The 16768-nt window shown below is 42.0% G+C and overlaps 1 protein-coding gene across 37 annotated transcripts in view; it reads right to left on the reverse strand.

Moving 5' to 3' along the window:
* Nucleotides 1-16768, reverse strand: part of VWA2 (von Willebrand factor A domain containing 2) — a 55516-nt gene that overhangs the window by 19112 nt on the left and 19636 nt on the right. For 26 of the 37 annotated variants that reach the window (XR_009053749.1, XR_009053752.1, XR_009053747.1 and 23 more), the window contains 3 exons: nucleotides 13245-13409; nucleotides 12062-12171; nucleotides 905-1099 (listed from right to left, as the gene is read on the reverse strand). Coding sequence is in view for 23 of the 37 variants with exons in the window: in XM_057735210.1 (XP_057591193.1) it covers nucleotides 905-1099; nucleotides 12062-12171; nucleotides 13245-13409 (470 nt within the window). In the remaining 14 variants the exon portion in view is untranslated. The other 11 variants (XM_057735222.1, XM_057735223.1, XM_057735225.1 and 8 more) reach the window with 5 other exon arrangements.

Genomic DNA, 16768 nt, shown 5'->3' on the forward strand with positions numbered 1-16768 from the left:
TATAGTTGCTCCTCCATATCTGTGGGTTCCACATCCATGGATATGGGTGTCCAAGTAAGGGACTTAGGCATACATGGGTGTTGATATCCACAGGGGTCCTAGAACCAATCCCCTGCAGACACCAAGGAACAACTATACTAAAATTAATAAAGAGATTTCTACGTATAGGCACGGTGCCCAGACCAGAGTCATTTCACCTGATACCCACAAACGTCAACAGCCCCAACTGAGGTCACCTCCATTTTCAGGGTTGAGAGCACTGAGGACCTGTGCCCCCCTCTTTTCTAGGAAGGCATGTTCCAACATCTGGAGAAATGTGGTTGGAGAAGGGGGCGGCCAGTCACAGACCCCTACTCTCCTGGTCTCAGGAGTGGAGTGGGTCTGTGACTCGGGCTAATCAGACCCCTTTCTTGGATTATTCAACTTGAAACTAGGGACATGAGTCTCTTCTCCCCAGGGTGGAGCTGGGAGGATGTGGCCTGGGGGGCTGCCTGCATCCAGAGTCCCAGCTTCCTGAGAAAGCCAGGCTGAGGGAACAGCAGAGATGATTGGGGGACAGACAGAATCTAAAGGGCACTGAAGTCCCTGACTCCTGATTACCCCGAGGGACTCCTGACCCACCCTGTGCAGTTAGATGAGTCCATGAATTTCCACTTCTGCCCAGATAAACCGGAGGCACGTTTCTGGCACGTGAAATCAAGTGTTCAGACTAAATTAAGGATGATGCAAACTCTCAGACTTCCAAAGACTCGGAGCTCCCCTTGTGCCAGCAACAAGACAGCAAAGTGAGGAAAAGATGGATCCAGAAGGACCACGATGGTTTTTCCAGCTCCCCTCTCTTCCAGTGGCTGTGAAGTCCCCAGGCTGACGCAGACGGCTGAGCCAGCATGAGCAAATCTCTTACCTCGGGAAGCGGACCCCCACGGCAAACACAGTGACACGCCTTTGCTTCAGCTGCTTGGCTGGCAGGGCCACGTGCCCCTGGGACCTCCCATCCGTGAGGATGATGAGGACCTGGGGCACAGAGGTATTTCTACCCCCAGGGAATCCTTTGCGCAGAAGGTATTTCAGAGCAAGGTCTGTCTCTGTGCGTCCTCCTCTGAGCTCCCCCAGAAGGAAAAAAAAAACAAAGAAGAAAGAGTTAGCGAACCAGAGGTGACGTTGGAATGAGAGCCTGAAACAATGGCCACCTTCTTCCAGCAGAGGCTCAAAGGGATAATTCCAGCATGAGATACGCACTCTTTCACCATCTAAACCACAGTGATGAAGGGAAATGAACTTTTCCCCTGGACTTAACACTCACCCTGCACATTTCTGTTGAATTATGTAATAATGTCATTCTTCGGGTCTGTGTTTACTTCCTCTCCCCATGGTGGCTCCGGGGCACTCATTGTTTGTCTAACGCCCACCTCCCATCTCTCCAGCCCCATACTATTCCCTTCTTGTTACAGCTCAACATGTCCTTGAGGTGGGAAAGCAGATCAGTGAGCTTCGTAAGAGTTTATGAGTGTGAAAGACGGGGCTTGTGAGGTTCGTTTCCACAATCAGGCCTCTCTATCCCACTTCCAAGTTCAGCTGGAAGGCTGAACCGTTTGACTACTTTCACATCAGGGCAGGTTACGGTAGTCCCATCTCATCAGAATGCTAAGATTCTATAATCCCCACAGCCTAGTTATATGGACTGTCGACTGAGCCTGGAATCCCAGCACAGAATCCCTACTAATCCTTACCATAGGAGGCTTGTGCAAACGTCCTCAGAGGGTGGACTGCCAGCTCTGAGAGTCAACTGGGCAGAAAATAATGAGTCACTACAATAGATTTTGGGCAAAACCTTTCAGTGGATGCTAATAGATAAAGAATCCCCTGCTCAGAGACCAGGAATACTAACTACTAACTTAATATTTACTGTGCACTTACCACATGTCAGGCACCACTGTGCTAAGTGTGTGTGTGTGTGTGTGTGTGTGTGTGTGTGTGTGTGTACAGGTGTTTGGCTCATACAATTCTCACCACAGCTCTGAGACAGGTGAGTTCAGAGAAAGGCCTTAGCTAAGGTGACACAGCTCACGGGTGGTGAAGGCAGGACTTTAACCCTGGACTTGAACCCTCTACTTCTAGAACGCAAGTTCTTAACCATCAGGTTACACAACCTGCCTCTCTCTGGCTAGTGGAGGTCAGAACTGCAGCTTAAACCCAGTCTGGCTAATTCCAAAGCCAATGGTCATTCCTCTGTGGGGGTTGGCAAATTACAGAATTGGGTCAAATGGTCGTAAGAAATGGGTACCCACTCATTTATGTACTATCTACGCAGAGACCACGCAGCCAGCAAAGCTTTAAAATATTTAAAATATTTACTCTATGGCTCTTTGCTGAAAAGGTTTGCTGACCCCTACTCTATACTGTCCTGTCTAAATAGTTACAAGACACTTCTCACGAAAAGCCCGGAGCTCCTTGTGCCTCCCTCTGTGAATGCTCCCCACACGCCTCTGGCTGTGGCCCTGCATCCTCAGTTTCTCAGCCAGATCGGGAGATGAGAAGAAACCTTGCTACCTCTCCTTTCCTTATTCCGTGGAGTCTGTTCCAAGCTCAGCGTCTGGCTCCAGACCTGGAGGTCTGAGGCCAGAATCTAATATTTTTCTAATTTCTCTTCAACGGGACTAAACTAGGTAGAAAGTGAAGGTTCACAGGTGGAGGGCTGTTCATGACAGCAACACGTGGACTGATTAAGGACAAGGCGCAGATGTTCGTCCTGGGACGTACTGACCAGCTAAACTCGGCAGAGTCACTTAACCTGAGACTCCTGTTAAACCTGCTGAAGTAGGAAAAGTAACAAAATTGAGGATTAAATGCTGTGCCAGGGTCTCCTAGTATAACACCTAGTAAGTGCTCCACCAGTGGTCATTATAATGAACCACCAAGTAGCCTCTTCTAAGTTTATCTTTTGAGTTAGTCTCAAATTCTCGTGAGTGTGAAAGTCCCTCAGGAGACTTAATAATATGTACTCTCAGATTCCACCCTCCCAGAATCCAAATTGGTGGGTGTGTGACCAGGCCTGAGAATCTATCAACACATTTTAAACCCGCTTTCCCCGACTCCATCCCCAGTGACTCTGATGCAGGTAGTGCATGGAACAGGCTTTGAAAAATAATTCATAACACTCACTGTAGGTATAGGGATGTCAGTTACAGGAGTTTTTGTTGTTGTTGGTTTCAGCAATGGACAAAAATCCCATAATCAAGCTAAATGTGTCCTTTCAGGGGGCTGATTTACTACATTGTAATAGCTCAATTCATTGGATTACTACATAACCATTAACAAGGATCAACATGAAAAATAATGCAGCTTTATGAAAAAGATAAACACCAAATAGTATTAAGTAAAAAAAAAAGAGCAAAGTGCTTTGTAATTTTAACTATGCTGAAAACTATGTTTAAATGTTAATGCAGTTTGAAAGAGGCCAGAGCCGGCTTTTTTTTTTTTTTTTTTTTTTACTAAAGTAAAGTGGTGAGTGCTATTTCTGTAGAGCTACTTACACACAGTACAACTCTGATAAAGCTACAGATGGGGTTCAAAAAAATTCAAAAAAAAAAAATTCAATCACAGAAAACTCAGTCATGTTACTGTGAAGTTAATGAGAGGATAGAACAGGCCTGCACAGCCCCCCAGCCAGAGGGCTAGGCATTCGGGAGCCAATTGCTGGCTGTGTTTTATCTGATTTTAGGTTAGCATGAGGTATGACACTGGAAGGTTTGATTGTAATATTTTTTAAACTTGTTACAAACTAGCAATAAGGTGACTGTCACAGTGGCTTCTTAGCCATTTCAAAACATGCTTATAGGGGACTGCCTTGGTCTGGAAAGGCAAGTATTCTGGGTTTTGGGGAGAGCTGTGATCATCAGTCCAGAATTTAAAACTCCACCGAAGAAGAAGGGTAAAGAGCCCTGGGGAGGTCATCACTCCCATTCAGCCAACATTCCTCTGTTCTGATTAACAAGAGTGTCTTAACGTTCAGTGTCCTCAATGACCCTAAAACCGCAGCCAAAAAACCAGTAACTGCCTCCTTTTCTTGTTTGTTGTCTTATAGTCGTCCTGGGATACACAAGTGCTAACCATTCTCATCCCCAGAAGAAGAGATGATCTTGTTCAAACACGTAAAGAGGCATCTTTCTCCACCCCCAGTGTCCTCATCTGGCGCATCCTCAATGCATCTCTGCATGTCACGGGTCATGAATAACAGCCCTTAGTTATGACTTTCAACACAGTTGACAAAAGGCTCAACTAATTACTTAGGGGGTGGGGGGGAGGGGAGGGCATGGAAAGGTGGGAAAGGACAGTTCCACGGGGCCTACTGGACAAGCAGCGTGACCCTGTGGTCCAGGCCAAGTCACCTGCTCCTTCTCAACCTCAGCATCCTCCTTCATAAAATAAGGAGTTGGAAGAGGTACTGGGTGACCTCTACAAAGTACCTTTTGGTACCAAGTCACTGGAATTGGCTTAGTTTTTCACATGAGAGCAGGGCTGAATCATTTGAGTCAAAGTCCCCCAGACACTTTTGACTTTCAGTTCTAAATTTAAAACGGTAGGTTACTTTTTCTTCTGCAAATGTTTGTGTGTATATGATGGGTATGAAAGTTTCTTTTTTAACAACAAAATATGATATCAATAATGATATAATTCACATACCATAGAATTCAGCATTTTAAAGTATAAATGTGGTTTTTAGTATAATTCAGTTGTACAACCATCACCACTACCTGAGTCCAAAATATTTTCATCACCCCAAAAAGAAGCTTTATATCGATTACCAGTCACATCCCCCCCCCCACATCCCCTGACAATGACTCATCTACTTTCTGTCTCCACAGATTTGCCTATCTTAGACTATTTCATATAAATGAAATCATACAATACATGACCTTTTATGTCTGGCTTCTTTCACTTAGCATTTTAGCTAAGCATCTTTTCATTTGCCTTTTGGACATTTTGATGTCCTCTTTGGAAAAATGTCTGTTTAGTTCTTCTGTCCATTTTTTAACTAGACTGTTTTTTTGTTGTTGTTATTGCTTGTATGCGTTCTTTACATATTTTGGATATTAACACCTTACTTGATATATGATTTACAAAAAATTTTCTCCAATTCTATACGCTGCCTTTTCAGTTTGTTGTTTCTTTTGCTGTGCATAAGCTTTTGAGTTTGACACAGTCCTATCTGCTTATTTTTGCTTTTATGGATAAATTATTTTCTTTACCCATTCATCCATTGGGTTTTTTGGCTGTCATAAGTAATACTGCTGTGAACATCAGTATACAAGTTTTTTGTGTAGGCATATGTCTTCAATTCTCTTGGAGTAGAGTTCCTAGGACATGTGGTAACTCTATGTTTAACATTTGGAGGAACTGCTGAAATGTTTTACAAAGTTGCTGTACCACTTTACAATCCTACCAGCAGTGTATGAGGGCTCCAATTTCTCCACATATGTCAACACTTGTTACTGTCTTTCATTTTATCCCTCCTAGTGGGTGTGAAGTGGTACCTCATTATGGTTTTGATTTTCATTTCCTTAATGACTAATGATGTTGAGCATCTTTTCATATGCTTACTGGCTATTTATATATCTTCTCTGGAGAACTGTCTATTTACAAGGTTTCTTACTGAGATAATGAAAATGTTCTAAAATTAGATGATGGTAATAGTTGCATAACCCTGAAAATATACTAAAAACCACTCAACTGTATACATTAAATGTGTGAACTTTATAGTGTTTAAATTATATCTCAATAAAGCTGCTTTAAATGAATTAGTGTGTATAACACTCCTATGGCAGGGGGGGCAGTGGGAAGAGACCTTTTAAAAGTGCAGATTCTAAATATCACTGCCCAGAGTGATTTAGCAGGTCTGGGAGAGAGCCCAGGCACCTGCACTTTAACACATTCCCTAGGCAATTCCAACTCAAACCATCTGACCAAAGATCTCACTTTGACAAGTACTGCTCAGTGTATCTGGGCCCAAGATATAGAAGCAAGGCTGCCACCATTCTCTACAGGAACCATTCTTGGAGGTCCCAAGGGTAGAAGGCTCCAAGGGAACACGGAAAGGTCAGTGTACGCTAATATCACCTTTTAAATATATATTAATGTGCTTTTCCCTTTGAACTTTCCTGTATTTGACTTGCTGCTCATTCTGCACCCACAGGCAGAGGGAAGGGCTGGGATAAACAGCCTAAGATAAAGTCACTGGGGATGGGGGCAGCAACGAGATGGAGGAGTAGAAGGACGTGAACTCATCCCCTCTCACAAAAGCACCAAAATCACAACTAACTGCTGAACAGCCATCAACAAAAAAACCTCTGGAACCTACCAAAAAAGATATCCTACATACAAAGACAAAGAAGAAGCCACAACGAGATGGCAGGAGGGGTGCAGTAGTGATAAAATCAAATCCCATACCTGTGGGTGGGTGACCCACAAATGGAAAAATAATTGTATCTCAGAGGTTCTCCTACAGGAGTAAAAGTTCTGAGCCACACGTCAGGCTCCCTAGCCTGGGGGAGGGCATCAGGAAGAAGAGCCCCTAGAGCATCTGGTTTTGAAGGCCAGTGGGGTTTGATCGCAGGAATTCCACAGAACTGGGAGAAACAGAAACTCCACTCTTGGAGGGTGCACACAAGGTCTCCTGTATACCAGGACCCAGGGGAAAACCCAATGACCTCATAAGAGCCTGGGCCAGACCTACCTGCTGGTATTGGAGGGTCTCCTGTGGAGGTGGGGGTAATTACCTTAAATATAAACAGATTAAATGCTCCAAACAAAAGACATAGTCTGCTTGAATGCATACAAAAACAAGACACACATATATGCTGTCTACAAGAGACCTACTTCAGATCTAGGGATACATACAGACTGAAAATGAGGGGGTGGAAAAAGGTATTCCTTGCAAATGGAAATCAAAAACGCTAGATTAGCAATGCTCAGATCAGACAAAATAGACTTTAAAATAAAGACTGTTACAAGAGATAAACAAGGATACTACATAATGATCATGGGATCAATCCAAGAAGATATAACAACTGTAAATATATATGCATACAACATAGGAGCATCTCAATATATAAGGCAAATACTAACAGCCATAAAAGGAGAAATCAACAGTAACACCCCACTTTCACCAATGGACAGATCATCCAGACAGAAAATCAACAAGGAAACACAGGCCTTAAATGACACATTAGACCAGATGGACTTGATATTTACAGAGCATTCTATCCAAAAGCAGCAGAATACACATTCTTTTCAAGTGCACATGGAACATTCTCCAGGATTGATCACATGTTATGCCACAAAGCAAGCCTCAATAAATTTAAGAAAATTGAAACCATATCAAGCATATTTTGTGACCACAATGCTATGAGAATATGAAGTAAATGAGGGGAAAAAAACTGCAAAAACCACAAACATGTGGAGGCTAAACAATATGCTACTAAACAACCAATGGATCACTGAGAAATCAAAGAGGAAATCCAAAAATACCTACAGGCAAATGAAAATGAAAGCATGACCATCCAAAGCCTATGGGACATAGCAAAAGCAGTTCTAAGAGGGAAGTTTACAGTAATACAATCTTACCTCAGGAAACAAGAAAAATCCCCAGTAAACAACCTAACCTTACACCTAAAGCAACTAGAGAAAGAAGAGCAAACAAAATCCAAAGTTAGTAGATGGAAAGAATTCATAAAGATCAGAGCAGAAATAAATGAAATTGAGACAAAGAAAACAATAGAAAAGATCAATGAAACTAAATGCTGGTTCTTTGAAAAGATAAGCAAAATCAATAAACCTTTAGCCAGACTCAAGAAAAAAAGGCAGCAGGCTCAAATCAATAAAATTAGAAATGAAAAAGAGGTTACAATTGACACTACAAAAATACAAAGGATCATAAGAGACTACTACAAGCACCTATATGCCAATAAAATGGACAACTTAGAAGAAATGGACAGATTTTAGAAAGATACAATCTCCCAAGACTGAACCATGAAGAAATAAAAAATATGAACAGACCAATCACAAGTACTAAAATTGAAACTGTGATTAAAACCTCCAGGACCAGATGGCTTCACAGGTGAATTTTATCAAATATTTAGAGAAGCATTAACAGCTATTCTTCTGAAACTCCTCCCAAAAATTGCAGAGGAAGGAATACTCCCAAACTCATTCTGAGGCCACCATAACCAAAACCAGACAAAGATACCACAAAAAAAGAAAATTATAGGCCACTATCACTGATGAACATAGATAAAAAAATCCTCAACAAAATACTAGCAAATTGAATCTAACAATACACTAAAAGGATCATACACCACGATCAAGTGGGATTTATCCCAGGGATGCAAGGATTTTTCAATATCTGCAAAGCAATCACTGTGATACACAACATTAAGAAACTGAAGAAAAAAATACATATGATCATCTCAATAGATGCAGAAAAAGCTTTTGACAAAATTCAATACCCGTTTATGATGAAAACTCTCCAGAAAGTGGGCATAGAGGGAACTTACCTCAACATAATAAAGGCTGTATATGACAAGCCTACAGCCAACATCATACTCAATGGTGAAAAGCTGAAAGTATTTCCTCTAATATCAGGAACAAGACAAGGATGTCCACTTTCGCCACTTTTATTCACATAGTTTTGGAAGTCCTAGACATGGCAATCAGAGAAGAAACAGAAATAAAAGGAATCCAAATTGGAAAAGAAGTAAAACTGTCACCGTTTGCAGATGACATGATAATGATACACAGAAAATCCTAAAGATGCTACTAGAGCTCATCAACGAATTGGGTAAAGTTGCACAATACAAAATTAATACACAGAAATCTGTTGCATTTCTATACACTAACAATGAAAGATCAGAAAGATAAATTAAAGAAACAATCACATTTATCATCACATCAAAAAGAATAAAATACCTAGGTAAACCTAAGGAGGCAAAAGACCTGTACACTGAAAACTATATACGCAGATGAAAAAGATCAAAGCTGACACAAACAGATGGAAAGATATACCATGTTCTTGAATTGGAAGAATTGATATTGTCAAAATGACTACACTACCTAAAGCATTCTATAGATTCAATGCAATCCCTATCAAATTACCAATGGCATTTTTCACAGAACTAGAACAAAAAAATTTTAATTTATATGGACCACGAATAGCCAAAGCAATATTGAGAAAGAAAAATGACACTGGAGGAATCAGGTGCTCTGACTTCAGACTATACTACAAAGCTACAGTATTCAAAACAGTATGGTACTGGCACAAAAACAGAGATATAGATCAATGGAACAGGATAGAAAGTTCAGAACTAAATCTATGGTCAATTAGTCTATAACAAACAAGGCAAGACTACACAATGAAGAAAAGACAGTCTCTTCAATAAATGGTGCTGGGAAAGCTGGATAGTTACACATAAAAGAATGAAATTAGAACATTCTCTAACACTATACACAAAAATAAACTCAAAATGGACTACAGACCTAAATGTAAGACTGGATACTATAAAACTCTTAGAGGAAAACATAAGCAGAACACTCTTTGACATAAATTACAGCAATATCTTTTTTGATCCATCTCCTAGAGTAATGGAAATAAAAATAAACAAATGGGACCTAATTAAACTTACAAGCTTTTGCACAGCAAAGGAAACCATAAACAAAATGAAAACACAACCCACTGAATAGGAGAAAATATTTGTAAATGATGCAGCCAACAAGGGATTAACCTCCAAAATTTACAAAAAGCTCATGCAGCTCAATATCAAAAAAATGAACAACCCGATCAAAAAATGGACAGAAGACCTAAACAGACATTTCTCTGAAGAAGACATACAGATGGCCAACAGGCACATGAGAAGATTTTCAACATTGTTAATTATTAAAGAAACGCAAATCAAAACTACAATGAGAGGGACTTCCCTGGTGGCCCAGTGGTAAAGAATCCTCCTTGCAATGCATGGGACACAGGTTCGATCCCTGGTCGGGGAACTAAGATCCCACATGGTTCAGGGCAACTAAGCCCATGTGCCACAAGTACAGAGAAAACCTGCATGCCATAATTAGAGAGAAGCCCATGTGCTGCAACAAAAGATCCCGCATGCCACAAGAAGACCCCACATGCCGCAGCTAAGACCCAACACAGCCAAAAAAAATAAAAAATAAAGAACAGTGCAAGAATGCACAAATTAAAAAAAAAAAAAAACTACAATGAGATATCACCTCACACCAGTCAGAATGGCCATCATCAAAAAGCCTACAAACAATAAATGTTGGAGAGGGTGTGGAGAAAAGGGAACCCTCCAACACTGCTGGTGGGAATGTAATTTGGTACAGCCACTATGGAGAACAGTATGGAGGTTCCTAAAAAACACTAAAAATAGAGCTACCATATGATCTAGCAATCCTACTCCTGGGCATAAACCAGAGAAAACCATGGTCCGAAAGGATACATGGACCCCAACGTTCACTGCAGTGATGTTTACAATAGCCAAGACATGGAAACAACCTAAATGTTCACTGACAAAGCAATGGATAAAGAAGATGGGGTACATATACACAATGGAATGTTACTCTGCCATAAGAAACAATGAAATGATGCCATTTGTAGCAACATGGATGGACCTAGAGATTGTCATACTAAGTAAGTCAAACAGAGAAAGACAAATACCATATGACATCACTTATATGTGGAATCTAAAAAGATGATACAAATTAACTTATTTACAAAACAGAAACAGACCCACAGACTTGGAAAACAAATTTACAATTACCAAAGGGGAAAGCTGGGGGGTAGGGATAAGTTGGCAGTTTGGGATTGACATATACACACTACTATATTTAAAATAACCAACAAAGACCTACTATACAGCACAGGGAACTGTGCTCAGTATTCTGTAACAACCAAAATGAGAAAAGAATCTGAAAAAGATATACATATATGTATAACTGAATTGCTTTGCTGTATACCTGAAACTAACACAACATTGTAAATCAACTATAGTCCAATATAAAATGAAAATTAAAAAAAAAAGTCACTGGGGGTCTCTGGGACCTGTAGGACCCCCAAAGTTCCCTCTGTGCCCAGTATGGGGATTCTGGCTTATCAAGAGCACTGAGGACTTACAGAGGCCTGAGGCTATTAAAGGGTCTCAAAGCTCAGGGCCTCTGCAAGTGGAGGTGATGGCTGTACATGGCTGGGACCATGGACTTGAGCAGAACTTCAGCAGATACTAGGGTAAGGGGCAGCAGAGACCAAAGAAGATTCAGAGATCAGAGTGGCAAGCGGCAAATAAAGGCATTTTTCTGTGAGGGCTTATGAAGAACATTGTTTGTGTGTATGTATATGTACATACATGCGTGTGTATAACACACATGTATATCCATACAGTTGTATACGTGTAAGTATATAATACACATATATAAAATATCTATACACAAAATATATGTATACACATATATGTATGTGCATATACACACATCAGCTGACTTGTGAGTAAAATTATGATCCACTATACACATATATTTATAGGATGTGTATGTGTATGAGAGCATAAACAGCAATTCATCATTTTTAAAATGCTCTCAGTAACAGAGGAGCACTTACTCTTTTTCGATCACAAAAATGAGGCTTCAAGAAGTGTGGTGAGTCGTCCTGGCTGTGTGGTCACCGGGGGCAGAACGGGGAGAAGGACCCAGGGCTCCTCCCACCACCTCATGCTCTTGACTTCTCCACGCTCACTAGCCCTTTCTCCCAGCTGACAACCACACACAATAACAGCAAATATTTTTTTTTTTTTTAACTTGCACTTAAGTTCCCACCTGGGATATTATCATGTAATAGGGGGCAGCTTTGAGGAGGGAATTCTCGTTACCCACTGCACACAGCTGAGCTTCCGGAAGCCAGGCCATAGCCCCCTCTCTCTGTGAGGTCAAGAGCAGACCAAACCCCTCAAAGGCGACTGGGAGAGCAGCTAGCTTCATCCTAGCCACAGAAGTATCTGATCGTACTTACTTGAAAACCATCCTCTTGATTTTTGCCTTCACTTCCTGTTGGGTTGAAAATGCATCCAAGGGGAATTCCAGACGAGGGGTGGAACTGAACTGGACCGCTCCCACCCTGACCTGCAGTGGGAGACAGAGGGCCCAGGGGCCGAGAGCGGGGTCAAGTCACAAACATCCCTAAGAGGAAAGAAGGGACGAGAAAGGTTAACGACCCTGCCTCCTGCCTACTCACAAATACCAGTGCTGGTATTTCTCTCATCTCCTTAAAAGAAGGTTCCAAAGACCAGGAGGAGAATCTGGAAGGAGACGGTCAAATCTGCCCATGCTCTGCTCTGACCACCACCAATTCGACCCCCATTCCAACAGCTCTCTGGGCGGAGCTGTGAGCTTTAGGGTCTCTGCTCACACTTACTGATTGCCTCCCAGGTGTAGGCATTGTTTTAAGCCTTCTCAATGAGTTATTTCATTTAATCCACAGAGGCCCTATTCATACCCACATACTGCTGGAGAAACTAAAATACAGAGCATACGGATATGGCCCAGGGCTGGAAAGAAGAGAACGAGGCCATTGGACTCGGTGCCTGTGATCTTCACGAAGCCTGTTACGCTGATCGCCTTCTCAGCAGCCAGCACAGGCCTTCCGCAAAACCCCCAAGCGAGGGTGTCACAGAAGCCAACCACAGCCGCCATCAACTGCTGGCTCATGACTAACCACAGCCACCACACACCCATCCCTGGCTGGGGAGACCTGCCCTGCCAGGCCTCCTCCTGCCAAGCTAGGAAAGGGCAGATCTCCAGGCCAGAGTCAGACTGGGGAACAAGCAGCTCCCTAATCTGAGACAAGCACTATAGGAGCTGAAGTTCCTCTGTAGTGGAGGGAGTGAGAGCCGCTGGCGATTCCTGGTTTTGCATCCTCACCTAGAAGCCTACAGGAGAAAACCCAAAGCCTTGCAAAACCGGAGAACGGGAACGGAATAAAGTCATTCCCTGGATCCTGAAGATGAGCGTGTGTCAAGCAGTGGAGGGTTTAAAGAATTAAGCTTCCTCTTGAGGGCCTAACCCCTGCACCCAGTCACTGGCTCTCTAAACTCCTGGAGAAACTACATTCTCAGTTACTAGTCTCACAACTAACCCTGATTCTGGCCAAGACTGCAGATGGGTCAAGTGATTCATATTTGAACAACGATGCTCACTTTTTCTTGCTCCGTGAATCCTTTCACTGCTGATCCCTTAACAGGCTTGGCGCTTGGGAGCCCATCAAAGCCCTTGGCCACACTGGGCTGGCTGCATCTGCTCCCAGGCAGCACAGTCGATCGGACTTTCCTCACAGGAAGTTCTGAGGAAGAGCTGTTGGGCATCTTAAGTTGGAAGACGTTTAGGTCTTGGGTGGGCATGTGGGGGAGAGGGACACTGTAAAGCAGAGTACTAGAGAACCTCAGGAAGGATTTCTGAAAAGCGACCCTTTTAACATCTCCCTTGAATTCAGCATGTGATAAAGGGGGCATCTCAAACCATGGGGGACAGATGGTCGTCAGTAAGTGATACTGGGACAACTGAATAGCCATCTGCAAAAGAGTAAAGGATAAACGGCAAATGGATTCCAGATTTAAATGTGGAAAATGTAGCCATAAAAGTTCCAGAAAACTTGGGAGAATTCCTTTGTAACTTCTAAGTAGAAAAGACCTTACCATGACTTGCAATCCAGAAGTCGTAAAGGAAAGTTGATAAATCTGACTACATGAAGAAAACTTCTGCAGGGCAAAATATATCATAATACAACCCCCAAATGAAGACAAAATGAAAAGTTATTTGCAACTCATGTCAGAGACAGTTTCCCCAATACATAGTGTCTAGGAATTGATATGTATAAAGACGAAAAATCCAACAGAAAAATGGGCCAAGGATATTATCAGAGATCACAGAACAGGAAATACAAAATGGTTCTTTAATAAGAAAAGATGCTTGACTGTATCACACTGAGATGTAGGAAAAAGCCAGATACAATGTTTGTAAGGGTAAACTAGTATTCTCAAACACTGCTGTAAGAACTTAAATGTTATAGCATCCGTAGAGAGCAACTGTCAGTATTTGTTGAAAAGTACTAATGCATGCGGCTATTGGGAATTTTTCCTACAGCTATACTTCCACATGTATGAAATGATATATTTACAAGCTCACAATATATTTGTAATAGCAAATACCCTTCAGTAGGGGGCTGGTTAACTAAACCTTGGTTAATTAACCTTTAGGATTTAATGAAACCTTAAATCCTTACAACGGAACATTAATCAGCTATAAAAAGTGATATATGCCTATATTAATACCTATATTACCTATCCATCTAGATACAGAAAGACTTCCAAGATAATGTGAAGAGAAAAAAGCAAGGGATAAAACAGTGTGCCTAGCGTGCTACCCTTTGTGTAAAAAGGGCAAAAACTAGAATTATATATTCATGTTGTTTATATTTGCATGAAGCGATTCTGTAAGGATGCTCAAGACAGCAGGGGTGAGCAGGACTGCACAAATAGAGAATGTGTGACGGGGAGGGACACTTCATTGAATGTCTTTTTTTTTTTTTTTTTGAACCATGTGAATGAATTACTTAGTTTAAAAACTCCCTTGAGACCAACAACTGGGTGTATTTACTTAAACAGGAAGGAGCCAACTTCAAAACAAAACAAGACCGAAACAGCTTGAGTCAGTAGTCAAGGCATTTAATTGGTGGTTTGGGAGCAAAATAGCTACCTTTTATCTTCAGTTTACTGTATGCTCAGAAGCACGCCCGGCCCAGATTTCTCACCACACTGTAGTCACTCTGCTGCCATAATTATATTAGAGCCAGGAAGTGAACTTTTCAGCTTAAGTGTTGAGAAGAAGACTTCAAACACCTTAAATCCACCTCAAAACAGAGCCTCCCTAAAAAGCTTAAATTTATAGCTACTTGAAAAGTTCTTCCTGGGAAGTAAAGTAAGGTGCAAATCAAATCCCTTGTACATGGAGATGATAAGACAATGACACCAAAATGCAGCAGCAAACACACAAAACCTGAAGCCACAAGTCACACTGAAGCATCTGAAATCACCCTAATACAAAAACCCTTTGCTAGCAATTCCAGCAAGTCTGAGCAGCTTGGAGGTGGAGGTTCTCATTTGTTTGTGAAATAGACACCCAGCTCCTTTGTTCAACAGGTCTTGCTGTGAGAAAACTTTCTCAGGACAAGCCCAAATACAGCTCCCTCAACACCCAGACTCTGTCCTCTTAATGAAAGAGAGCCGGCCGGGACCCTCATTCCCATGAAAATGATCATCAGGTTCCCTCATATGGAAATGTCCAGGCCTCTCACTGTTCTCCTTGTTGAGGGCACTGTCTGGTTTGCCCACATCTAACCTAGAAATGCCACGTTCTAGGTGTGGTTTGGCAACATTGAGATTTAATTCCCTGAACTCTGGGGACCCGTGGGTTGAGAAAGTTGCTCCCAACAGCACCACCCACCCAGTTTTTTTGTCACAGTTTTCTTACCCGCTTTTTGAGGATGCTGAATTCCATCAGCACCCACCACTTCTACATACACAGATACACATACAGCCATGTTGCCAGCTGTCCACGTGCTACGTGACTGTGACAGCAGAATGTTAAGTCCTGGGCTGAGAGTCAAAGGCCCCAGTTCTTCCACGCTTAGCTCTCTTCTAAGATTGCTGTGTGACCCTAGGCAGTCACTTAGCCTCTCTGAGCCTGTTTTCTCATTTGTAAAACATTCTCTAATAATCCATACAGCTCTTCTCTTCCAACTTGTCATCTGCTGGGGTCTCCAGGCCACCCATTTCAGGACATACTACATCCACGCCAAGGTCAACAGTGTTTGATCTTTATGGCTCCTCCTCCATGAAAAAATGAGTGAAACTTCATAAAGATGCACTCCCTTTCAAAAGCAGGGTCCTGTGTGTAGGAGGGTAGAGATTCAGCTGCCCTTGGCCCTGACCTTCTGAGGGTCTGCGGTGGGTTGACTTCACAGTTATAACTTCCGGGCTGTTCATGCCTTGATGGAATGATGTCAGCTATAACCACGCAAGACAGCCTGAGGTCCAGGGTAACGTGCTCACTTTCCGTAACTGACGTGTCATTCTGCAGAAAATCTGGCCCTCATTAAAAGTTACCTTTGCTCCTAAATCCTAGAAGTTTTTCTAGGATTAACCCAGGAATGTCATCTTGGAAAACCACTTCCTTCCTCCACCTGTATGTGACTAGTCCCTAATTCAAATAATTATAGCTTTCCAAACCAAAATGCCCTTGTTAAGTTTTTACTTGATCTCTGAGTCATTTCACATGGTTCAAAAATCCATAAAGCGACGTTTATCCCGATGGGCCTCCCCCTGGACATGCGCCCCATTTGCTCGATTCCCAACCTCTCCCTCAATGGGAAACCGCTGGTCTGAGCCCCTTACAAATCCCTCCAGAGTTTCTTCATGCACATTCTAACAAATACAAATATAGACCTTCTTCATCTCTATTTTTCATAAAAAGTAATATATTATACATACCATTTGCACCTTACTTTTACACTCAATTTGTTTTGGTGTCTTTCCACAGAGATTTTCCTCATTCACTTCCTTGTTTTTTTGTTTTTTTTTTTTTTTTTTAATTTTTATTGGAGTATGGTTGCTTGCCTCATTCACTTTCTACAGCTGCCCTGTGTTTCATTATATGAAGACACCAT

Source organism: Hippopotamus amphibius, chromosome 5 (assembly GCF_030028045.1).
Source record: "Hippopotamus amphibius kiboko isolate mHipAmp2 chromosome 5, mHipAmp2.hap2, whole genome shotgun sequence".
In the NCBI taxonomy this organism is placed as follows: Eukaryota; Metazoa; Chordata; class Mammalia; order Artiodactyla; family Hippopotamidae; genus Hippopotamus; species Hippopotamus amphibius.